Below are 25930 nucleotides of genomic sequence, written 5' to 3' on the forward strand. Positions count from 1 at the left end.
TATGTGTGAATAATCCCTGGGTGCAATGTTAATGGAAAACCAGGGATAATGGCTTATTTTTTTCCTAGCGCGGGTATCATCGCACTGCTCTATGCATAGACAGAAATATGAAATAGCAACAGCCCTAATTACTGGTAAATGATGTATCTGTGACTCTGGAGTCTTGGAAAAATGCAGTACTTCCCTTTCAGCTTGAAAGAAAACAATGGAATTAGACTGTCTTCAAAGTATGTTTAAAATGTTTTTTATTTCTGAAGGCCTCTGCCACAACATGTGTTTTTTATTTAAGATTTTATAGAGATTTTTTACAGCTATAATCAAATAGCTTTCATCAGCAATAACAGAATAAACAATGATACCAGTTTATCAAAGACTTTTTAGTGGATCACAGCAGGTACCTAAATAAATAATTTCTTCCAGTGTTTTAAGATCGCTTCTTCTGGATAAGAGAATCTTTTCTTGCTGTTTTTGTTTCCCTTTGGAGGGAAGACAGGCAAAGCTCTAAGAACCAAACTCCAATCTTATTAACGGACTTTTTGACTATACCCCATTCTTGCAATCTTTGCTCTCCTTGGAGACTTGAGACTCCAACTGTTTGACTGCAGTAATGACTTTTAACTTTGCACTTTCAAAATACTTTCCAAGACAGGTGGTATTGCAACCCTTGTGCCACATGCCTTCTGGCAGAAAAGGGCCACATTCAGTTGCTGAAGCCTGTTACTGAATACTTAAGGAACACCGGGCCAAACCCATAACCGGAAAAGTGTGAAAATAAATTGGATTGGCAGTCAATAAATCCAGATAGAATTTATGGGGTGATGGGGTGGAGAAACACAATAAAATGGTGACTTGGAAAAATAAGAATGAATCACTGGTGGGTATCTAGGCAATAGCCTTGATTGCAATAATCATCTCAGGGCTGTTAGCCACCTCCTGCTCTTCCCCCCAGCTACGCTGCACTCACAGTCTCAAGTCCAGACTCAGAGTCTACACTGTTGTTCAGGTAATTCCTCATCCAAATGCGTGTTTAATTTTCACATGTTATACTATCCTAGCAGATGATTTAAATGTCCATTGTCAAAAGGGACACCCTATCCGCACTTGTTTTCTCAATGACATGCAGTCAGGCAGTGGCCCCATCATCACCACTGACATTGCTTCTTGCCTAATGGTCACCCATATACTAAGCAGCACCCTGCTAACGTTGTCACTTGGACTTTACTGACCACCTCACAGTTGCTCCTACAGTTTTTCTGCTCATTATGGAAGGATCGTTAATATTCATGTTTCTGTCTCAACCCTTGCTGCTGAAGGAGATATCTTGTATCTTGATGGGCTTTCTGCCCCTCTTTATAATGTCTGTTGGTCTTCTATTCCGCTGTTGTAGGCTGCAGCATATGGTATCCCTGTCTCCAGATGTACTGGACATAATTCTTTTCAGGTGTGAAAATAGTGTTTTATATCCAAAATGTCACAAAAATTAAAAAAGAAATCCGTATGATCCAGGCAGCTCCCAAACAGATGCTAATGGAGTAAGACCGCCTGGCTCCGTCATGCCCCATCTCACTGATGAATACCGATAAAGGCCAGACCTGGCTTGTTCTGCCATTACCGTGGTCACCAACAGCTGACATTCTTTCAGTGAAGGCCCATGTTGTTTTCAGGATGTTCCAAGCCACTCTTTTGCCCAGTTTGCAGAGAGATTTCCACGAGTCCTCTAGTTTTAAGGCTTCAGGGCACAAGAATCACATTTCTGTGGTTTTGTCTCATGTTTTTTTTTTATGGCTGCACTGAAGATGCCAGTCATCATACTGTCCTGGTATTTCTTATTCAGTGACACTGTATGCTCTGTTTAATATCTTTATTGGCAATCTGGATGGGGGGATTGAGTCCACCCTCAGTAAGTTCGCAGATGACACCAAGTTGGGTTGGAATGTTGATCTGCTTGAGGGTAGGAAGGCTCTGCAGAGGGGTCTGGTCAGGCTTAGAACTTACTTAAATTTTTAGACAAAGACTCTCAGATGCCTGACATCTTAAAAAACATCTTAAAATCATAGACATATAGCCTTTTATGTAAAAAAAAAAAGAAAAATAACTTCTTCAAAATCATGTCAGTCTTCAGAAGTCAAGAAAAACAGTGAAAGGTAGTTTTGGTGGTGTGGGCGTTATATCAATCACTGGTCCACTGGTATCAATAATCTTAGCTTTATTACATTAACTACTTAACCAGATAAAGCTGGGTTTTTCAAACTGAGCATCCATATTTTGTAGGCATGCTTTTGTTCTACCATTTAGCGATTAATTTTACTGATTTGAGTTGTAAGTGACATAATTAGTGAGGCAATTCAGGTATCTGGCTACTGAACCAGTGGCATTTGTGCTTGGAATTGACTGTTGGTGCAACGTGGTAGCATGATCAGGTATAGGCACTTTATCACACAGACAAGTCATTTATGTATTATTTCTTAATTCCATATCACAGGTTTGGGCATTATTGTGAATAAGAAATGTTGGTTCTTGCTTGGTAGTTCCCACAGAAGTCAGTGAGGCTTTTTTTCATTAGCTTTAATACCCAATGGAGTCCAAGTCTTAATCAAAACCAATGAAAGTTAGACCTTTTATCTAGGTAAAGGATTCAGAATTCGAGACAATATAATCTTGAAGCGTATTATTTAACATTATGTCATTACCTTAAAAGTAGCTGCAGATAATAAGCTTTCTGGGAGTCTCTTTGAACGGAGAGGTGTATGTGCATATTTTGGCACTGAGAGGTATTTCCAGGTGGCCTCTACTAACAGCTTGAATTAGGGTTCAAGTTTCATTCCAAGGGAGTTAGAAAATGATACATTAAAAAACACCCTATTGGTGCTGTTCTTCACTCTGCATAAGGAAATAACATAGGAAACCCTTTTTCCACTTGCTTTCCTGTAATTTTTTTAAACTTGTTAGTGTAATTCCACTTCCTCCTTCCAAACTGATTTATGTAATCAGTACTTGATAAAACTGTGCTCTTGAAAAAAGTACTCCAGTTTGAATTTCAGTCTGAGAGCAAGATATTTTTCTCTTCCTGTTATTTTTTAATTTAAACTTGAAAAGGAAAGCTGGGAATCAGACAAAAGTGCATGGTTATTATGCTGGGCTATGACCAAGGCACGGACTTCAGAAATCAAAAACTGGTAAAGAGAGACTTGATTTATTCTGGTCTTGAATTCCTTTTCAGTTTCCTATGGTGCTGACTCTCTTAGCACAGTCCTTCTAAAGTAAGTCCTGTTAGATGATGATACAGTGCTTCACCTTTTAATCTACTAGTTTAAAATGGGGCCATCAAAATAGGAAGTTCTCATAAAAAGCTCGTAGTCTCAGTGCATTTTGTTTTCCAGCTAATACAACTCTTAAAAGTTACCCAAACAACCCTTTTGCTTTGCTTTGTTTTCAAACATGAACCTTCTCCCAGTAATTCAGATGACATGATTTAAGCTGACATTAGTCACTTGGGTGACTTACAGAGAATTTATCCATGAAAAAAAAGGCTATAAATGGGGTCAGGAGTAACTTGCCATTTTATCACATGTGTACATTCACTTTCTTCTTGCCAGACACAGGCAAAACACAAAGGAACATTTCAGAAGCCCTGGTCCCTTTTTTTTCTTTGCAAATAGGCATATTTCTAAAATCCAGACTTGAAATCTGGCATGGCCACAACTTTGTGCAAAAAATATCCTTTCTGTTGCCCTTTAAACAAATAACTAATGTTCTCGCTTATTCCTTTCTTCTTTTTTTTCCTTCTCAAACAAATCAGGACAAAAAAGCCTCTGACCTCTAAATACCATTAGTATTATATCTCCTCCAGTCCTTAGTGCTACTGTTACGACTGTAATGACCATGATGCCGCCACAGCACTGAGGTTTCAGAAATATAGGCGGTGGCACCCTCCAGCTTGACAGGGAGGCAGAGCAAAACAAAAAGACGTGATCCCCTTCAGATTTGTAGCCTAAATACAAGACAAGTGATGAAAGATGAATTTTTATGGGTAACACAGCGTGTGGAAATAATGAACAAAGGGGTAAACACGATTGCCGGTACTCATAGTGCATGAGCAGCTTGACCTTTGTCAGGACTTTTGCAAGAGTTTTAAGGAGGGATTTGAAGGAGAAAAATCAGGTGCCCCTGCAGAGGCTTGTGTGGTGCCTTTTAGCAAAGTGGGAAACATCATTAAGTGCTTGTTCTGGAATCTTGCATGTGAGTAAGGGTAACATGTTGGACTGATGAGGGTTAGTACTTAGCTTCACCAACACAAAATGAAGATTTTAATTGAGGAGGGAGCAAGCTGTGAGCAGATCAGAAAATCAGGACAAGCAGCTTATGTTTAATGTGATAGAGCAGGAGGAGTGGGCAGCCAGTGCAGGTGTGCAGTGAGGAGGGACGGTTAGCATCCTCTCTGGTTTGAACCAGCATCGGTAAAGTTGGGTTCCATTTGTCAGAGCAGAGGCAAACCTGCTGTCATAGGAGAAGGCCTGGCTAAGAAATGTTAGTCATGCTGGTGAATGGAGAAGCTGTCCGTCAGCAGCGTTAAGGTAAGAATCAATAAGCTTTGGGCACAGGCCAGATGTGGATCCGAACTTCAGGCCACTGTTGCTGTCTCCAGATGGTTGATCACAGCACGCTCCACCCGAGCTCACTTTTCACAGCCGCTTCCTCTCTGTTTCTGCCCAGGCTATTTCGGTGCCTCTGGAGACAGTCCAGTGGCCATGTGACTTCCTCCCCAACAAAACATATTCTCCCATTTCAGCTCAGTTAGGGCTTCTTTCTCTCACCGACTTCAAAGCTAATCCTTGGCAACTGTTCTCACTAATTGATAGGTTCAATATTTGTACATGAGCACTGTGTTGTATAGATGCACTGGGACTTAGTCTGCTACTAGAACTGGACTTCATGCATTTAAGTAACAAAAGCAATCATAACACTCTGTTCCTCGCATACAAATTTCTGCATGAGCATTTGCTTTTGAGGAAGTGCCTTGTTTTTAAAGATGGAAAAGTCACGTATTGTAAAAAAAAGCAAAAAAACCCCAACTTTAAATAACGCCTGTTTATTATCAGAGATAATTGCAATCTTACATTGTTTAACTGGTCTTCAACTGGTTGAAGTGAAATTATAAATTATTAGCCTAATCTGTACAGCTGACACTTCCAGTATATTCCTCGTTCTCAACTCAGAAAAGCGAACGGGCTGCAACTTTGCTATCTTCTCAGTAAAGTGAAGTGAGGAGCAAGACAGTGGTTCCAGGCAAGATTATGTGTTGTCTTAAGAATTTTTGCAAATTTGCATTGATTTTTTTTTGTGGTCATGAAGGTTTCCAAAGAAAAGCTTATGTGTTTTTCTAGAAATATTGACTACATTTCTATTTGACTTTTTGCCTACCTCAATTGATAAAACTTGAATATGCCATTTGATGATTTGAACTGAAAACCACTATTAAAAAGCATGACGTTGACTGTTAAATGTACTGTATCCTATTAGCAAGGATGCAGTATTGATTCAGAGACAGGAGGACAGATAGGCACCCCTCAAATAGTTCTGCTGCTACTCCAAGAACTTCAAAAGAAATCACTATCATTCTGGTTTTAACTGTCCCTGACATTTTATGAGTAGAAAAAAGAAAAAATAGATAGTTTTTATATCCCATTGTAATTGCAGTTCTTCTAGGAATTCCTAGCTGCAAAAGCCGATGGTGGCCAACAGCAGGCATTTCTCTAACATGTTCTACATCTTCCCTCCTCCTTCCAGTACAGCAATGTCCCCAGAATTTTCCAGTAACTGAGACTGGGCTTTTTTTAGCAATAAGAAAAGAAGTGCCTGCTCAGACTAAAGCAAGGTCTTAGGGAAGGGCCTTGGGGAAGGGTTCCTCCTCCTCAGCTTAAGATTTGCAGTCGTCGCTGCTGGTTAGAGGAGTTGTCTCTAACTTTCCATCCTTACCTCTTTCCAGACGATCAATTGTCATTCAGTTGGTATCTAGATTAGAGAAAGTATTGCTTGCCTTTCTGGGTCAGTGAAAAACATTAACAGCATTATTCACCCCTGCTGCCAGTGTGGGACAGGGTGTGTTTTATACGGGATACTTACAGGATACAAAACATACTCAAGATGATAATTTGTGCAGTAAGACAGTTCCCAGAGTCAAATTCAGGAATGCCACATTCCCTAAAAACTCCACTGACCTGAAATGGTGTTTAAAAAAGCTGATTTACCATATATTATTGAACAGAATATTGAAATACAGATTGTTTTGCTCTTCTCCCCACCCCCTGAAACAGTTCTGTGTTGTAAAATGTGATATATAGTGCTAAATACGCAGAAAAATAGTGCTTTGAAATTAGGACATCACATTCTGTTCACAGTGTATAGGCTGCAACATTGTCTCTTTTAGGTTTTGATTCCTTACAGAAAGAGATGCCTTCCATTCATGCTTCTTAACAGTTTGCAAGTAGGAGTAAAAGTCAGCTGTGGATGGAATATTGTGACGGCTTCTTCCCTTCAGGACTTGATGCACTTACATGTAAATAGCACTGGAAAAAAAAAATCCAGACATTTGGCACTTACATATGTCTAATTGTCCAACATGTTGGATAAATATTAGTTGAGACTCTTTTCAGTAAGTTATTTCTGTGGAAGATAATGGGTAATCTTACTACATTTGTTACTGCAAAGGCTACCTAACTAAATTTGTTATTACAAGTGTAGAGTAGTGAGCAATTAATGCTTCATTTTGAGTCTTCTCAAATGGAATTAATCAGGCTTGCATTTTCTATATAGAAATTGTTGAAGGGAAGAGTGAAAAGCTCAGAGCAGCTGCAGAACTCAGAAAGAATGAAAGGCTGAACTTGCACTGAAGATACGATATTGCCCCAGCTTTGCTTCCATCTGTGAATACAACATCTGCTTTTGAGGAAGTGAAATGAGAAACTGCATAAATCAATATAAAGATTGTTTCTGTTTCCAAGTGTAGTTCAGGGCATAGTATTGTGAAAGAGCATTGACAGTAGGGTTCCATTACTGGTAGAGCACAACTTTAAATTCAACATCATGACTAATAAGGAGGCTAAAGGAAAAGATATAAAACATTATGTCATACTTTAGTATCCTTTCATGATAATTGCTAAGGTAAATGACATGTTACTCATCCAGGTACTCACTAGCATATCCAGTAATCATGATGCATATATCTATGTAATAATAAAATGTGCTTTTCCCCAGCAATTTTAGAATTAATGATTTGAATATTATTCTTCTTTAGATTACAATAAATAGTCTCCAATACTTGTATAATGTCCCTTAATCTCAAGTAGTATTCATATAGTCACTTCCCATATGAAATACTAATTGATAAGGCAAAGAAAAGAATCACGGATTTTTTACAATTAGACATGGAACAATCCACCAAACCTTGTCATCAATAGAAAGCATTATTGGTGTTAATAATTTATTCTAAATAAACATGCCATATAACAAATTTGTACTGAGGTGGAGTCACCCATGATTTCACTTTTGCGGCAACAAAACCTTCCCTAACCTGTCTTTAAGCTACTAGTCTTTAGTACTGCTCCACTCTGGAAGCCCAGTCAGTGTTCTCATTTCCAGTGTTTAGTACTTGTGAAAACAATGGGATTCAGTTGGGATGTATGTCTTTCTAGCAGGCACCACATCAGCTTTCTGCACAAAGTCAAACGATGCTTTAGCTCTTGTTTTCTAAGTACCATTGTGGACAGAGGGGTTGGTTTTGAGGTGCCGCGCTCATCGAGGGCCAGCGGTTCCTGCATATAGTAAAGAAGAGAGGCCCTACCCTGAGAACTTGACAGAGACTAAGCAAGCTTTGTTACAGAAGCTTAACTTAAAAGGAAACTATAGGGGAAGAAAAACTACGTTTACAATTTTGCATTGTGCAATCAAAACAACTTTAAAGGCAAAGTTGTTCTTGGTTGTGTCCAATGCTTATTGCATATCAAGCATATAAAAACCAACATCACCATGGTTTAATATGTGTTTACATGTGTGCACATATTACAGTCTCACTCTCCAGAGAACTACTATGTTTTCTTGAAAGTTTATAGCTCACAATTACCAGAGCTCAATGACTTACATTTTCCTAACTGATTTCCAGGAGGCCAGTTGTCTGCTGCCTCCGAGCCACTGTGTTCCAGCTCCCTTGTTAGACTGGAGACACATATATAAACAAGTATCTTCAAAGTTGCCCTAATTCCTCAGTGGAAGTGATGGGATACCGAAAAATGGAACAACAAGAAATTTCATCAGCTGAATGGTTCACAGTCATCCGTGCCTTTGAGATGGCACAGCTGTTCCCTCCAACAGTAAATGAGGGGGCCAGGGCTCAAATTCTTCTGGCAATGTGAACAATCTTTGCAAATTTTGCCAGGCCCCACTCTGAGCAGCGCAGCACTAGATGCTGAATTTCCATACTGTGTTTAAGGAGCCTGAAGTGATATCTAGGCTCAAGGAGATAGGAACATGAACTTCATTTTGTCTGGGAAGACAAGAAAAGTGAAAGGGGAACAATGATCATACGTACGTATTTCTTTGTAGAAAACCAATCAGTCTGATCGAGCACTTTGCCTCCGAAAGGCTTGCCATATAAACGCGTGGCTGTAGGCTTCAGTCTGTAGGATTTACTTCCTCCCCTGGCTCAAATGATGGAAATTCATTTTCTGTTTTGTTTCTTTTGCCTGAAAACTAAGCAGTACACGCAAGCCTTTGATCAACACTGAATGCTAAAAACAGTGCTGCCACTCCCCCTTTGCACGAAATAGTGCTTACTCACAGAAATACTCCTTTTGAAGTTGCTTTGTAGATACCAGAGAAATACATAAGAGTCTGGAAGGCTAAGAGATACTGTACTTGTTGAGCAAAGGCCATATTCTGATGTCACCAGATACGGTATTTCTGAATAGTCTTTTATGCGGGGTTTTATTTCAAGGTTCTGTAAGAGTTCCTTTTTTTCCCCTGGGTTTATAAAGAGAACCTCAGGGATTCCAGAGGGATTTTTGAGAAGAGCAATTATGAGTCCTAAAAACACCAGTGGAAAGAAATACTGATTCACTAAACAATACAGTTAAAGACAGAAGGCACATTAACTGTCTGCATTTTCCTGCTAATATTCATAAGACAAGAAGGAGTATATCATTTCCAGAGTTTTTAAATAGCTGCTTATTTAGATCACCAGAAAATGGCCCCATCCCACATAGGATGCAAAAACCCAGCGATCCACTATTAAAATGAAGCTGTTCCAGATAAACTGCGAGCCAACTGACCCTGGAAATTTAGTACCCAAGTTGCGTGACTCGAAAATCTGTTCAAAGCAAGGCATGGCTGCAGGCCTTGACTGTTGTACTTTAGTAACCATAGTAACATGGTCTCTGGAGACCTAATGCTAGTGAATTTTCCTTTATTTCAAGGAAGAGTAATAAGAGAAATGTGGATTGGAACTTGTTCTTGCTTTTCCCTCCCCCCCCTTATTTTTACTACGCCATGACCTTGACCAAAATATCTTTGAAGTATTTGCTGGCTGATTTTCTGCCATGGGACCAGAAAAAAATACCAGGATATATAAAGGATCTTGCCAAAGGAAGTCCTATCTTCCTCAAAATATTTGCCTTCATTCCCAAAGAGAACCTCTTGACTAATAATGTTTCAAAAACTTCTTAATGGAAGAAACTGGTAACTTTCATCTCACAGCTACTGTGGGCACCAGAATAATGTTGTACTTTCTTTGAACTGAGAGATTAATTGTTTTTTTGTTTCAGTAGCAGGTGCAGCTTTTCGTGAGTGCATAATTGGATGTACATGTTTTTTTCAAAAGAACACAGGCCTCTGGTGCCAAGCTTTTTTTTTTTCTTTCTTTTTTTCCATTTGGGAAAAAACCCCATGATTTCATTTTTAAAGTACAATGTAGAAAACTCATGTAAGTGTTTTTAAAAAGCCAAATACAAACAAACAAATGTTCACAATACATACTTAAGTCTGTCTCACATGTTTCAGCTATTATCCTGGATTAGAAATTCCATCTGTCATTGAATCCATATGGTTTACCAAATGGTAGTTTACAACCGTGTATTTTTTGCAGATTTGAAGTTAGTTGTTTCTGTTGCAAAAGTTTTCATGTCCATGCTAATATCTTTGTGTGTGTCCCTCTGTGCATGTGTAAGTATATGCAAAGCTGCTAAAAACTGCAGTAGGATGCAAGTGGACTTTACTGATTAAAACACACCAGTTGTACACAAAGCAAAGACCATTAACATTGAGCTGTAGAATTCGGTTATTTCCTCCTCTAAATCAAGAGCCCTATTTTAGGCTTTCCATTATTTCTACTGAAAGAAATCAAGTGAAATGAGGAAATCTGCCCTTACTTCTCTGTGCTGTCCCCTCTGTGTTTTGGGCAGATATGTCCTTACATTAGGGAGCGTGAACTGCACAGGTAAGACGCTCATTCGCATCCTCTTTCCCTTTTCTTTCCTGTAGGTTATCAATTACCCAGCCAGACAGCTGCTGTGCTTCTGACACAGCACAGCAGTGCAGCCTCCCGTTCACTGGGAATGAGAGAAAGCTATTGCTGAGGATTTTATTTCAGTAACTAAGAATGTTTAAAATCTTAAGTGGAGCCATATACTTTGTTGTCCTGTTTAATGTGAGACCCATTAACTTACAACAAAAAAGCTGGGAATAGTTTTTGTCGTTCTCATGGACTGAAGCCGTCTCTCTCTTCCACTCAGTCTAACAAATCACTAGGCTTCTGGCCAGAATAATGGAAAATCTCTATGCAGTGTTACTGTAAAGGGCTTGAGTATGGAGTTGTATATGATAACCAAGAGATTTATCTGAGAGGTCAGAAGAAGTCTTTTCCTACTAATTTGCAATCAGTATTACCCACTCCTGGGTTACCAGACCTGTGCTAGCAAACACCCTCCTTGTCCTCCCCAGTGTGGTAAGTAGGTAAGAAAAATAAAAATCTCAGCCCAGCTCCAAGCCCATTCAGAGTCCTCTGTGCTACAGATGTCAGGTTTCACACTGAACTGCACTTCAGGGTAATTTTAAGAAAACAGAAAAACTTGCCGTCATGGGTAAGACTCACTGGTTATGAAGTTTTACTCCATATCCAGCTTGTCTCTCTTTAATGTGGCTGAAGCCACACCAGGTTTCCTAGCTAAAATGAGGTTTATACACATGGAATTTGTGTTAATCCTCAATAGCCTCGTGTGACTTACATAAAAGTTGTTGTTGCACCGAAGTGGGTTTTGCTTTTCCTTCCTGCAGGGCAGAGCATCTGATGTCTGCGTTTGCGGTCATGAAAACCAGGCAATGCTTCATTAAGAGATCTTCACTCAGGAGAGGACATCAGCATTTTGAGAACAAAACAAAAACAAAGTGGGGGAAGCTTGTAATTCTCTTCATTTACATACTTCCCTCAAAGCCACGCTTGTTTCTGGCTTAGTTTAAACACATGGCCTCTTGAACTTTTCCTCCACTACTTCTTTCCTCTTGCTCCCTCCCACCCTTCCTTAATACCTCCTCCAACCTCACAGAGGTAGTTGCCAGTTCACTGATCTCAACCTTAGAAACACATGTGGTCCCATTTCCCTTTCCCATCTTTACAAACTCCTGCACCTGGTCCAGCCCAGTTCTGGCTCTGTGGAAGAAAAAACCTGCTCACCTTTCATTGTAGGGGAGCAAGTTTCATATTTTAAAGGTAGAGCCTGGTCTCTTAGGGTATGTGTCTAAGCCTAAAGATTATGTACTAATATGTTAGATGAAGAAGATTAATTTTTTAATAGGGGTATTTATTTCTTGATTCATAAAAGCAATCCTTGCCAAAGGCAGGTGGTCCCTGGCTATTTCCTACAGGGGCTGAAAGAATCCAGCTTGCCTGCAGGGCAATGGAAGGCACATTTTAAAGATGTACAGCATGTATGAGATTCTTTAATCATATCAATCCTGTGGTCATTTTTTAAGCCTTCCCGGTTAGGTCTTGGTGCGTTAATATGCATAGGTTAAGAACATTTCTTTAATTAACACCACTTCTTTAATGCTTTTAATTTCTACCTCCCCCAGCTGCATGGGCAGGACTGGAGGTCTTTTGTAATGTGCATGGTAACAGCCACAGACACGAAGGAGCTCCCTTAAATGTCCTGCAGTTATCTTTGTGGAAATTTTTAGTATGTCCAAATTAAAAGGCCTGCCAGATGTTCAAAATGTAATAAAATTCCTAACATCACATCACTGATGGGTGCATTGCTGTGAAGATGAGTCCAAAGAGACAAGATGCCAAAAATGCTTTCTGGCCTCCACTTGTCATTGGAAATGGATATGACAGATACCATCTATGGAGGCTCCACTCAGTGCAGTGAAAGGCACCGAAGTTGTAGAACTCTTCTTACATCGTCTTCTGGTTGGTGAGGTGCTGGGATGAATTTGGACATTATTTAGAGCAGAAAATAGTACCAGTCCAGCAACTCCTTGTGCTTGAAGGGTCAGCAGGGATATCTAGTGTTCAACGCAAACCCAGCTAGGCTGAGATAGCACTTATTCTGGAAAGGATCTGCAGAGCTGACCTGGAGGTGAACACAATTTGCCCTTGACTGTTCTTGACAGTGGCTCATGGTTAGCATTGACTTGGTTGTATCAGCTGCTGCTACAGCTCTTTTCAAACGTAGGTGAGCCGTTGCAGTCTCTCCATTACATTTCTCCAGCCACTGTTCCACCGGTTCTTCAAGGCACAGAGCCCCTGGCCGTGTGTAGTCCCACGGGGCCACATTTCCAAAGGTGCTCCACATCTGTGATTGGGGCCAAATCTTCTGAGGAGGTCAGCCTATTGTGAACTGAACTCTTGAAATTCTGCCACCATTGTCACAGTGGGAACAGGCTTCAAGCAGTCTTGGAAATCTGGTCCTTATTTAGGAACCAAAAAGAGAACCAAGCTCACAAAAATATGTCAGTGTATCTGGTTACTGAGCAATTGAAAATTTTCCCTCATTGTGCTTCAGGATTAACTGAGGATTAATAGGCACATCACTACAACAGTAAACTGAGAGAAAGGTGAGGTAAAGCAAGGAGAATAATAATAATAATCAGAATTTCATCGGCAGCTATTTGAAGTATAATCTCAAAAGACCTCAAAACCATCACACGAAAGGATCATCTAGACTACCATGGAATGCAAGCCTGCTGGAGTGAAGACACGCTACGGAATCTTTATCAGGGGAAGAGAGGCAAAATTAGTTAGTCTGAATGCAGCATGGTGGCTCTTAATGTTTACGTCATGTATTTCATTTAATCCTTACTTTTATTTTTGGATTTCTCTGGTTGCTTTCCTTGCATCATTGAGTCTATGAGAATTAGTTTAGCTTTTTCTAGACTAAATATTGGTCTATATCAGTGAAGTATTTATTGCCTGCTTTTTTTATTCATTGCATTTATGCTACTATGCTATGTATATATTTTTATAGAAGCTTAAAAAAATAGCCATACTTTAAAATACATGTCCAGTTTTAAAGTCATAGCTACAACAGCACATGCGTTTAATTTCCTTATTGGAGATTATTATGTTATCGATATGTATAAATGCATATAAATTCAAAGCAATTATTATGGAATGTGATATTTTAAATTAAAAGCAAAAAAAGTAGTTGATGGTTGCTATTACACTTTTAATTATGAATTAATGACAAAATACAATTTAAAGCAGATAATAAACTAGTAATGTAATATGGTTACACTGTAATTAGCTATCCTAACTTTTTTTTAAGAGAAAAACATGTTCCAGATTGTTACTAATTTTTCATGTTAGGTAAAAAAGGCTTTTCTGCAAAAATTTGCTGTCCAACTTTTTGCAGAGTGATTTTTTTTATATATCTGGAATATTCTTAAAATTATTTTGTTTTATACCCTTTTTACTCTTTACTTTCTGATTATCTTTTAAATTGTTTTATTTTCCCTTCTTTAGTCACTGAACGGTTTTGCATTGGTGGTGAGTGCAGATGGAATGATATTTTATGCATCATCGACGATTGTGGACTATCTAGGGTTTCATCAGGTAAATATATGAACAAATATTTAGAATACTTAGTCACTGTCATTGTAATGACTTTCTTGTAGTTACTTCTGCTAACTGGCTTTTTAAAATGCAGCACTCTATGTTGTTTCACCTTGTCCTTCTGCTGCTGATTAGACATACACTATTACTGAAATGAAGTTATTTTCTATGCCATTTCAGACTAATTTTCTGTTTGTTTGGGTTTTTTTGTTGGGGTTTTTTTTTTTTTTTGAGGTCTGACAGATGAAGATGAATTCCTTGTAATGTTGTTCCTTTTGTAAAGCTTTTGTTAACAAAATCACAATCCATTATAAAAGCTAAAAGTTTCCTTTCAGTTTTGGTATACAATGCTGCTGTCTAGGCTACTTGCCTGTGTATAATAAATGTACTGTAAGGTCACAGAATAACAGAACCGTGTAGTTGGAAAGAACCTCTGGAGGTCATCTAGTCCAACCTTCTGCTCAAAGCAGACCCAGTTAGAGCGGGTTGATCTGGGACTCATCTAGCCAAGTTTTGAGTTTCTGTGACCCCTCTGGAAGACATGTTCCAGTGTTTAACCACCCTGACTGTAATTTTTTTTCCACTTATATCAAGTGCCAGTTTCCCATGTTGCAACTTGTGTCTGTTGCTTCTTGTCCTCCCACTTTGTTCTTCTGAGAAGAGTCAGGCGTTGCCTTCTTTGCAACCTTTCATTCAGTTGATGTGGAGAGTAGTAAGTTCTTCCTGAAGTTTTTTCTTCTTAAGGCTGAACAACCCCTGTTCTCTCCTCTCCTGGTATGTCATGTCTTTCAGCCCTCTGAAGTGTCTTGGTAGCACTCCCCTGCTTACTTCGGTATGCTAATGTCTTTCTTTTCCTGGGGTGCCCAAAGTTAGAGAGAACTTTGCCTTTGCTGAACTTTCTGAGGTTCCTGTCAGCCCACTTTTACAGCTCATCAAGGTCTGAGTAGCCACCCTACTCTCCCCAGCTGGTACCCTCTGCAAACCTGCTGAGAGTGCACTCTGCCCCATCATTCACTAATCACGAAACTAAACATCAATCCCTGGGGGATGCCATTTGCCACCGGCTGCCAGGTGGACTATTTTGTGACTCACATTTGCAGGTGCACAAGAGTTAAGAATAAAAAGAATCATCTTAGAATATGAAGTCAAAAAGCAGATGCTGAAAAACAGGGCCTCCTGAAATAACTTCCTTCAATTGGTCTTTGCTCTGAAGGTATCCTACAGCAGTCATTATTTTAAGGAAAGCATCAACCTGAACATAAGTGTCTGCCCCACTACGCTTACAAATTAAACATTCCTTGTAATTGTTTCAGACTGATGTAATGCACCAAAACATATATGATTACATTCACGTGGATGATCGCCAGGATTTCTGTAGACAACTGCACTGGGCCATGAATCCTCCCCAGATGTTGTCTGGACAGCAACTACAGACAGAAACAGGTGGGATTGTATGTGTTGATTGGAAATATAGGTATCACTGTACAGAGGTAGAACTGCACCCCACCTACTCCCATGTCTGTTCCTTGTCAAGTCAGATTCTTCACTGAGAAGCTGCATAGTGGCCAGTTGTAATGTTACTGTCCCACAGATGATGTTTCTTCCTGGTCCTTGACATTTATAAGGTAGTGTGCGCCACTGAGGCTACAAAGTTGGTGTTTCCTTTATTTTTCTCTGACTATTGTACCTACAGATATTCTTATCCATGCAGAATGAACAGCACCAGTCTTCATCCTACTTAGCCTTTTGTTCACGCTGATCAGGACATTAGTATCCCTCTCATTAATGCAAATACATCCCATGCAAAATGTTTCTGTATGGTACCACAGTGGCAATATAATTTTCTGCTGTTTGTTTTCTCATGGAAAATCATGTAGTCAGGAGTCTTCAGAAGAACAAGCAGGTTTAGCACTGCACTTTTTCCCCTGAGGGTCTATTTCCCTAGGATGGCAGGTGGATACGTGTGCTCAAGGTTTCTCCTACACAAAGCGTTAAGCTGAAATCACAACACCAGAACATACAATGGGGTTGAAATTATTAACTTTATAAAGATTTATTGATCTCAGCAAAATGTATGCGTTTCACCAGAAGGTGAGGAAGTAATTGAGGAAAGAAACTGAGGAAGCACAGTCTCCACCTGGATGAGGAGAAACTTGCAAGAAATCCTTCAGCAGCCTTTTTGAAATCCTGGGGTACAGTCACAAAACTTCAGTAGAATTTCTTGCAGTTTCTATGTTTTGCAAGATTCTTGGGTATCTGAGGAACTTTGCAAGATTTTGTAGGAGGTACAAGAAAACAAACTAAACAGTGTGCACAAATATTTCAAAGTATAAAAAGTTACAAGTATTTGGAATTTGTGTCCTAATATATACAGTGGAGAATTCAGTTCTGGAGTTCATACTTCTGTACAAATACTTGTGTCTTTTGGGAAATAAGTGCTTCAAAAGCTACACACTTGTAGTCCAAAACTAGGAAATGCTTCATTAAAAAACAAGGAGGCGACAGCTGAACTGCCACTGTTCATTTGGTTTTTTCTCGCATTAGCATTTTTCCTTATTTTCTTTCCTTTTTCTAATGTATTTTCTGTGATCTCTGATCTCAAAACCAGCAACATCTGTTGCCCTGCTTTGCATCATTAAAAATCACAAAAACTCAGGAAATAAAAAAGTCAAAGTTTCTGAATAAATTCACCTGACTCCCATTGTAAAGCTTTTATTTTTCCTTTTGGTAGAGCATGTGCAGATGTATCTATGCATGATACAATGTAATATTCGCCCTTCCGTAAAGTAATTTTTAGCAATTTCCATAACAGCTTCTTCAATTGGCAACAGAACATTTTCATTCTTTCTTAGTGTGATCTGATATATATTGCCTCCACTGTTGTTCCTAGGAGAAGAATATATTCTCAGTAAATTGTTTAAAGCACAGGAGAACGACAGCATGACAACAGATTATTCTCCCTTCTTAACTCGCTGTTTCATCTGTCGAGTTCGCTGCTTGTTGGACAGTACTTCTGGCTTCCTTGTAAGTATAACTTCACTGAGAGAACTGTAGTCACGACATAGTAGATCCTGATTACTTCATATGAAAAGAACTTCAACATAAATATTGAACATAAATATTGTGGAAAGTCACAGACAGGATACGCTTTTCATTTACTGCGCACTAACAAGAAACACCTAAAGACATTTGTTAATGTGTATAAAGATATGTATAAAATGGGAGAAAAGGAAGTTGTAATATTTGAAATTGGAAAATATCTTTAAACTTTTATGTTTTAAGCTCTTTTGGACAACATCTGTCCTCACTTTGTACTGGACCTAGCACAAGTGTGACAAGCCTGGGGTTTGATGATTAACGTTTAAGCACAAAGTATTTGCTTTATGGGACAGGAATAATAGTGATCTATTTTCCCCTTTTGTAAAGGGTCCTTTAATAATAAAAAACAGAATTAGAAAGTCTCTCACATGATCCTTAAATACCCCTCTAGGAGTGGCTCATTTCTAGAAATCACTTCCCCATTTGCTTAGTAAAGACCAGTGCTGTTTCTCCTTACGGCAAATTAAGACACATGGGAGGAGAATGAGAGGATCGGCATGAGACAGGGAGATGCAGCTTCTGTCTCAGATGCTTGTTTGCTGGAAGGCTATGGGTCTGAACAGCCAGACCAGTTAAGTCATTTCCGCATCCCATTTTTAATCTTGTAGCTCTGGAAAATGCCCAACTCAAATGGACAGATTTTTCTCTGATCATTTTCTGGTAGGTAGTATTTTACCAAGAGGCAGCAGCTTGCTATTAACTTGATCTCTTTCTTCTGATTATATGGAGATTTGAGGCAGGGATGGATGGTTTCTTCCAAGCTATGTACTTCGTATCTGGCTGTCTTGGGCATATCTTTTCCCTTGGCATGTGCCTGCAAAGCCCTTGGCTTGTGCCAGTCCATATACTTCCCAGGGGAGGTGCTGAGCAAGAGGAAAGAAACTCAGCAACCATCTCACTGGAGAGAACAGAGCATAGAAAAATAATAGTTCCAGCTTCAGACTGAGGCACAGAGGAAATAGCTGTTTGCACCACCATATGCTGCCCATCTTGGTGAATAGAACATCACACAGAACTTCCACTTTAAGTACACAGGAGAGAAAAAAAAAAAACGAAAGCAGCCTCAAATGTCTCATTTTACCATTGATAGTACCTCCACTCACCAAGCCTCTGAAATGGCATGGTTTAAATTGTATGAACGTGATGAAGGTCCTAGTTTTTCTCCCTGTTTCAAAACTGGTTTTGGTGTTAAGCAGCACAATCCGTAGGTTGTGCTAGCATTTTAAATGTTTATACACTAAATGCTTAAGATAATTCTTTTGTTGGTTGTTTGGTTTTTTTTTTATAACAGACAATGCAGTTCCAAGGCAAACTAAAGTTTCTTTTTGGACAAAGGAAGAAATCCTCATCAGGAACAGTACTGCCACCTCAGCTGTCCTTATTCTGTATAGTGGTACCACTTCTGCTCCCTTCTGTGACAGAGATGAAGATGAAAAGTCTGCTTGTGAAAGCAAAACACAAAGCTGATGATGCAGCAGCCGTGAATACAAAGTATTTTCAAATTAATATTTTAGCAGTTAATAAAGTACACTATGGGCTTTGTGTTTATTAAGCATGTAAAAGCACAAATCAGGCTAAATAACTCTCCATTTTAAAACTGTTCTTAGAAAAGGGAGTAATCTACCTGGATTTAACTATATAATGCATAACAACAATGTTATCATATCATATCAAATACTTCATAATACATATAAAGTATTATATTCCTATATATATATAAATTTATATAAAACCTGGAAAGTTAGAATATCTTCCTAACTTTCAGAAGTTACCAACACAATAAGTTACTCTGCTAATTATAAAAGTGGAAAAAAAAGTATTTTTACTGAGACTTTTCAAATTTCAGCATTTTCTAGTAGCACAGTTATTTGGACTTGGGCATTTTGGTAGTAAACAAAGGAAAAGGAAAACTTCAGAAAGCTGAATGTGCGTGTGTGTGTTTGTTCACATAGAGTGAAATGAGATGTATTTGGTGTATGCATTTATCTTACAACAGAAGGCTTATGAACACATAAGTCTACAATTGCACTAAAAGGCCTGGGGCTGATCGCTCGGTAGCAATCACAGAAGATCAGGACAGATTGTGTTCAGACTCATTTCCTTCCTAACACTTATTTTCGTTACTCTTCTATGATTGAATTTTAGTTGATGTTTTTAGGCTGGGATTATGTTTTCCTTTATTTGGTTACATATAACCTTACAGTAATGAGGTCCATTGCTGTGAAGCAAAATGCTCATCAGTGTGACTGACAGCATCATAATTTGGCTTTTAATTAGAATATGCTTGTGTATGTACAGATTTACTGTCCAGACATGTAATGTGGTTCTAACACATACATCCTTTTGACAAGAATTAAATTACTGGAAGGCTGATCTGATGGATTATGCAGGGTTTTGGAGTAGAGTTGGAAAGTTATTTCCACTTACTAGTTTTTCAGTGGCCCAGGTGACATTAATTGATGATCAGAATTCAGCTCCTAGAAGAGAGGAACTTTACTTAAGTTTTGCTAACTGACTGGACAGTGGCCAAGGATTTGACAAGAATGAAGTGGGCATTTAACTTCTGTGTTTCCTTTGGTTCATGCCTGGAGCAAGCTAGCCAGGGACGGTGGGCAAATTTATATAGTAATTTTTTTTTCTGATGATCTTAATAAGGGGTAAAATTTGTAAAGCAGTGTTACGGACTTTGCACCCTTTCCATGCCCTTTGCATTTTGAACTAAAGAGTGGAAGGAATCCGTTCAAATCATGTGATGATTATTGCAATTGAAGTCATGCTAACTCTTAAGTGCATTGCTGGTCAGTGTGATGTATGTAACTTGAACGTACTTTGAATAGGCAGAGCAGAATATACACAGCATTTGTCTCAATTCAAGCTGAAATTTATTATTCCAGATATAGTAAGTCGTGAGCAGAATATTCCTAAATAGAACTATTCCTCTTAATTGAATACAGAATTCCACTCATACACTACTTTGAGCAATTGAATGATGCAGGAAACAGATAATTGTTTAATGTTGGTTACTATATACTTAAACCATGATTCTTCACTAATGGTCAACAGCTTTAAGATCACATCTTTCAGAGTCTGTGATTCTACTGCGTTGTCATTCACTGACAAGGTATTTTCCACATTTTCTGTCCTCTACAGCTCCAGTGCCAAAGGTAATTCAGGGCTGTGTGAAGCAGCAGAAATGTATGGAAGAAACAGTCATCATGAAGGTGCCGCTTTCACTAATGTGTTACAGATTGCTGAGAACCAAATCAAAGGTGTGTCTGCTAAGTACTTCTGGATTATATACAGTTTATGGAGAAAGAGCCTGGTCTTTTCTCCTGTTAGGTTTTTCAAATTTTGTTCCCAATACTCTCTTTTTTCCTCTCCCTAAAATCCCTTTAAAAAAATGCAGATGAGTTCTCTGCCTCAAAAGATAGTACTGAATCAGTCTGCTGTTGCAGAGTGGGCAGAAATACTGTGATGCCAAGTTTACAGATACATAAACAATCATAGTAAATAAGAATACTCAACATACGCTTTCCTAAAATTTGCAGCACTGAATTTAATAAGATTATGTGAAGACCTTCATAATTAGTGACAATATCTATCCCTCTTCGAGGAAAACTGAGTATGTTACAAATGCTTCTATTGCCCAAAGATCAGAAAACAGAGGAAAATTAGAATGTATTGCCTTTAAACTCATTATTTGTTTGCAGCTTTGACTCATGCTTTTCCAGTGTTTGGCTGTGGCAATATGAGAGTCTATGCTGTATTTCAGATTTTACAATGGATAAAATTTTGATGGTGAGTCAAATGGGCAACTTCTCCTTGAATAGAGTTGTATTCAGCCATCTGTCATAGCTGCTGGAAACCTTTGACTTCTTTAAAACCATTCCTCTGTCATAGCCCCATTTTTCATAAACATTTTCTTGTTGGTATAGTACTACTACTGAGAGGGAGAAACTATAATGAACTAATAATACTGAAAAATCCTTGGTTACAGTTTAAGTGCCCATTAGGCTTTTCAGATTTTATTTTTAAAATCTGATTTGCCTAGCTTTGTGACATACTTTAGCTTGTACTTTCCCATGCTGATAATTTCAGGGCAGCAAACAAACCTGTGAACATTCATGTGTAGTTTAAGTAAAAAAAAATACTAAATACTGCCTGTATTAAAATTGATTTTCTTTTAAATTGTATAGCAAAGAATAATGGAGAAAATGGCATTTCACTAGTCAAAGTACAAACAAATGAAGATCACTGGGTCTGGGTTCAAGCTAACACTCAACTTCTGTATCGAAATGGTTGTTCAGAATATGTCCTTGCCCAACAGCAAATGTTAAAGTAAGTATATTTTCCAATACTAAAAAAATCTGTATTTCAGGAAAAAAATGTATTCTTTATGTATGAGACCTTTAAAAGGACTGTAGTGTCCTAAGGGAAGAGCTGAATGAGAAGGATTTAGTTTACTTATGAAATGGAAATCCATTTTTGTCTTGGATCGTATGAAATGGCTGCTATAATCCTAAACAATATTTATTTCTTTTCTTCAGTCTTTTTTCCTTCTGAAGTTGAGTGTACATACATAGAAATCAGAATACTTCAAAATAAAAATGTTTGATAATTAAAATGTTTTTACTTTCTTGCACAAAAATTTGTTGTGGTTTGTTTTTTTTTTTTACTTTGAAGCTGAAATGCTTTGCTGATTTAGTATCCAGGTTTTTCTACTTTTTAACATTTGATTAGGTCAAGCTTTCTGTTTTGGTTTTTTTCTTCGTTTTTCTTTATGGATGACAGTTGAGCTTAAGGTTTTAGTTGTGGATGCTCAACAGAATCTAAACAAGGATGCTCATATTGATTGTATGTTTGTAGATAGATGCATCTAGCTGGCTGAAGGGTCAGCCTTGGAATGGAAGCTGATCTCATGGATTTGTATTCAAAGAGGACCACTCCACTGGGTTTTACCCCTTCCTCCCAAGCAGGCTTTTCTGCCTTCCCCCATGGGATTGTCTGTTCCAGTTCCTCTAGGCTTTGTTAAGGCATCCCTTAAAGCTGGTCTGAGGGAAGAGATAGCAGAGTGGACTGAATAAGCAGGGGCCAGTAGGTGTACACAGCCACCATCTGGCCCAGTGGAAAAAAATGTGGCTGTTATCACTGTGTTTTTCCTTTAGGATGCCTTGCAGGTGGAAGAAATAAATGAAAAAGTCCTTGAACATTTAGAGTAGATAAACCTTGCAGGCAGCATATCTCCCAGGATCCATGTGAATAGCAGAGGAGCTCCCACCTGAGGGTGATGGAACTCTTCACCTTTACTGGATTAGCACAAACATCATCATGCTGTCTGAGGGAATGGATTTCTATTAAGAAACAGATTAAAAGTGGCTGTTTCTTGTATTCAGTTCTCTACTTCCAAATTTATTTAATTTTTTTTGTAATTAAGCATGCTTTTTGATGTTTATTTAGTTACATTTTTACCCTCTGAGTGGTTAAAGTCCTTCCTTTGTGCTTGGTAGTACCTGCAGACTGAAGTGTTACAAGAATTGGCCTTGGAGATTATATTCAGTTCTGTGGTCCTGGTAGGCTGCAATAGACTTCATCCTTACTACTACTTTTTTTTTTTTTTTTTTTTTTTTTTTTGTTCAAATGTATGCTGCCTTCCTGGAAATATACATTCTTTTGCAGAATTTTCACTAGATACTATTTCACTGTAAAATTCTTCATTTAACGGTCTAAGCTTTTGTGACAATATTGCATTCCCAGTTGTGACATGCTTCCCAATTAGCCCATTTCCAGAGAAGCTAGTTCTGCAGCAAACTTGTGTCATACCATTTGCATCTCAAGACTAACAATAATAACAATATTTATCAGAGGACTGAAAATATTGAATACCTCATGGAAAAAAAGAGAGAAAACGTTCCCCGTTCTTGGTGTACGTTTACTGCAGCGGGACATTCTCTCTTTGCAGCAACATGGACTCCCTCTACTGGAAAACTCCTGTACTTGCACATTGAGTCCAAACCCAAGGAAAAAGTTAATAGCACGCTAAGAAAAAGCCTTATAAAACCCTTTCTAGGTCTCCAGGTTTTCATGCACTTGTTTATTACTGAGATGTCCACTTCTTCTTCGGAGAGGTGGGGGTGGTTTTGTAGCACTGGTCCTGCCTGGTCGGGAATCAGCATATTAGTGAATTCAGGATAGATCCTGAACCTAAAGATTTTGACCCCAAGTTCTGAAAACTGTTGCAGCAGGCATATAAATCTCTTTGCTAATGTTGAGTACTTCAGCTGGAGGTCATGGAAAATGAATTCACTGGCCATCTTAGAAAACGAAAGAACATAAATTAGATTAGACATGTAAACCAAACCTACGCCCAATATGAACATCTGTGACTATTCTGGGCACTTAATTCGGGCATTTTATTTCCTCTCAGCTAACTTTGCATTCTCAAAATATACAATCCTCATGGTTCTCCCTCAAACCACTTTGATCAGAAAGTTCTTAAGTGTCTAAATAATTCCTTATAAAGATTAAGATTTCAGATTCTCTTTGCTTTTTTTCTCTGGATTTTTCCACACACAAATATTGTTTAGATGTATTTCAAAGGAAAAACAAAATTGTAAAGTAGTTACCATAATGTACTACAATATTTAAGGTTTTTTGTGAACTGTGGGCCTGAAATGGAAGTCTAAATGCATGTCAGAATTCAAATGAAACAGTGTGACAGAAAGGTAGCTGTGCACATACATTGATGCCCAGATGCATGCACACACTTTTTTTCTCTCAAACAAATGCAAAGGTTATATGAACAAGGGTGTGAGAGTCCCATATTAAGTTAAGGACAAAGTATCGCTTGTATTGTATGCTGAACCACTCTGTATCCCAGAAAACATACATTTAGAAACCTCTGAGTGACTGATCTTTTTTCTACTGTTATTGAAAGGGAAGAAGATGAACAACTGAAGATACTAAGCGGTTTTGCCAGTTTGAAAGGGAACCTGGAAGGACTTCCCTATAACAGTGCCATTGAAACTCTGGGCCAGTGGAAACACCTTAACTGGACAGCAGTAAAAAACGAACAAGATAATGTAAAAGTGAAGTTTGAGCCTCATACAAACAGTGAGTGTTTTATGCAAGAGGAACCTCTCAGTTCCAACACATCAGTTTCAGGTGTTCAAAACAACTGCACCACAAACAGTAGCTGGACTTTAAGAAACTCAAGCTCTTGTTCTATGAGCCAGCGAATGAGCACGTGTTCAAACAGGAGAGCTGGATCATTCTACAACAGAGACCAAAGTTTCTTAAATTTAGCATCAACTTGCCCTTCCCACTGGGGGAGCACAGAAAACTGCCAGTCTTACTCGAGTGTGCAACAGCGTTGTGTGGAGAACTATGCAACGGACCATCCGAAATCGCAGAGACCATTGATATCCTCAGAGTCTGCCTATGACGCAGCCTTTCCCTTAGAGATGCCTATCAAAACAGAATACGATTCTGACTCGGAAAACATTGCCCATAACTACCTGATGTCGCAAAACCGAGCCTGGCTGGATGAGAATGGCTCGGTGAGAAAGCAGGTGTTTAGCTACCCCAGTAGAGTGCACCTCAAAACAGAACCGGACCTCTGTGAGCCAGCCTCACCTTGTCAGAAGCCAAGGCACTGCCTCTACACGCCACATAACTGGCAATGCATCGTAGCAAATCACCCCAGCAACCTAAACCAGAACAGATCTTGCAAGGGTTCACATAGCAAGGAGGTGGCCCCGTTTTGCCCTCAGAACTCATCTGCGTGTTCGGAAAGCATGCCCAGCCTGCCGCACACAGCATGCTACGGCCACTTCTACAGCCCCAGCCCAGGGGAGGAGAAAGAGCACAATAATGAAGTGTTCAAAATGCCGTGCGAATTTAAAATGCCCTGCTTGGTTCAAGCAATCAAGCGTGAGCCCCGGGATTCTCCACCGTTGTCCAACAGTGGACAGAACAGAGTACACACGAGCTTCCCTGAAAATACATTAGCAGGTCCCGTGCCTCATAAAACCACTGAATGTACATTTTTACAATAGATTTTGTAACATTTGGAGTATTTATAATGTTAAAAGCAAGAAGTTGTAGATTCTCTTCCAGCTGGGTTAAATGAGTTACTAAAATTAAAAGCCAGTGGAAAGATTTTGTGCGTGTGTGTGTGTGTGTGTGTGCATCTGTGTATGAGAAAAAGCAGACACAGACACACACACATCCTACGCTCCCTACTCCCCCTACTGCCCTTCTCTTAGTGATCTGTGGAAAGAAAGAAAGATAAAACCTTAGGCACAGAAAAATAATCTTTACCCACTGCACAGGTGTACCTGCTAATTTGTCTTTAGCGTCTTTGCTCTCTTGTCTACAGTTTATTACCAAGGTCTAGCTATTTCTGTTTCCTGCCTTTGTTCTGTTTATTTTTCTCAAGCTGGTGTGACACCTCTATGCAAAGACAAAACCTTTATGGTTTTCAGTGTGGCCAGTTTACCTTAGGAGTTTTTGCATTTTTATTTTTTTGCTACTCTAATGAGAAGCATCAGCTATTCCTTTATCTCAACATTAAATAGATGGCAACAGGCAAGGGCTTCCCAACACAACTTCTTAATATAAAAGGTTAGCATTAATTAAAACAAATTAATTTCATAAAATGCATTAAAAATTATTGCACTTCAAACTGAAGTTCTTCCCAGGTTTCCTTGATAATACTAATGTCTTAGTACTCAT

The 25930-nt window shown here is 38.8% G+C and overlaps 1 protein-coding gene across 7 annotated transcripts in view; it reads left to right on the forward strand.

Annotated features, from left to right (window-relative positions):
- The window catches only part of AHRR (aryl hydrocarbon receptor repressor), an 89595-nt gene that overhangs the window by 60678 nt on the left and 2987 nt on the right, over window positions 1–25930 (forward strand). For 5 of the 7 annotated variants that reach the window (XM_055800538.1, XM_055800537.1, XM_027776993.2 and 2 more), the window contains 7 exons: window positions 14009–14098; window positions 15412–15541; window positions 16989–17122; window positions 18489–18688; window positions 20348–20466; window positions 21394–21535; window positions 24132–25207. In XM_055800538.1, the coding sequence (XP_055656513.1) occupies window positions 14009–14098; window positions 15412–15541; window positions 16989–17122; window positions 18489–18688; window positions 20348–20466; window positions 21394–21535; window positions 24132–25207 (1891 nt within the window). Of the gene's footprint in view, window positions 1–14008; window positions 14099–15411; window positions 15542–16988; window positions 17123–18488; window positions 18689–20347; window positions 20467–21393; window positions 21536–24131; window positions 25355–25930 lie in introns of those variants that run through there. The other 2 variants (XM_055800541.1, XM_055800539.1) reach the window with 1 other exon arrangement.

Source organism: Falco peregrinus, chromosome 3 (genome assembly GCF_023634155.1).
Source record: "Falco peregrinus isolate bFalPer1 chromosome 3, bFalPer1.pri, whole genome shotgun sequence".
Classification (NCBI taxonomy): Eukaryota; Metazoa; Chordata; class Aves; order Falconiformes; family Falconidae; genus Falco; species Falco peregrinus.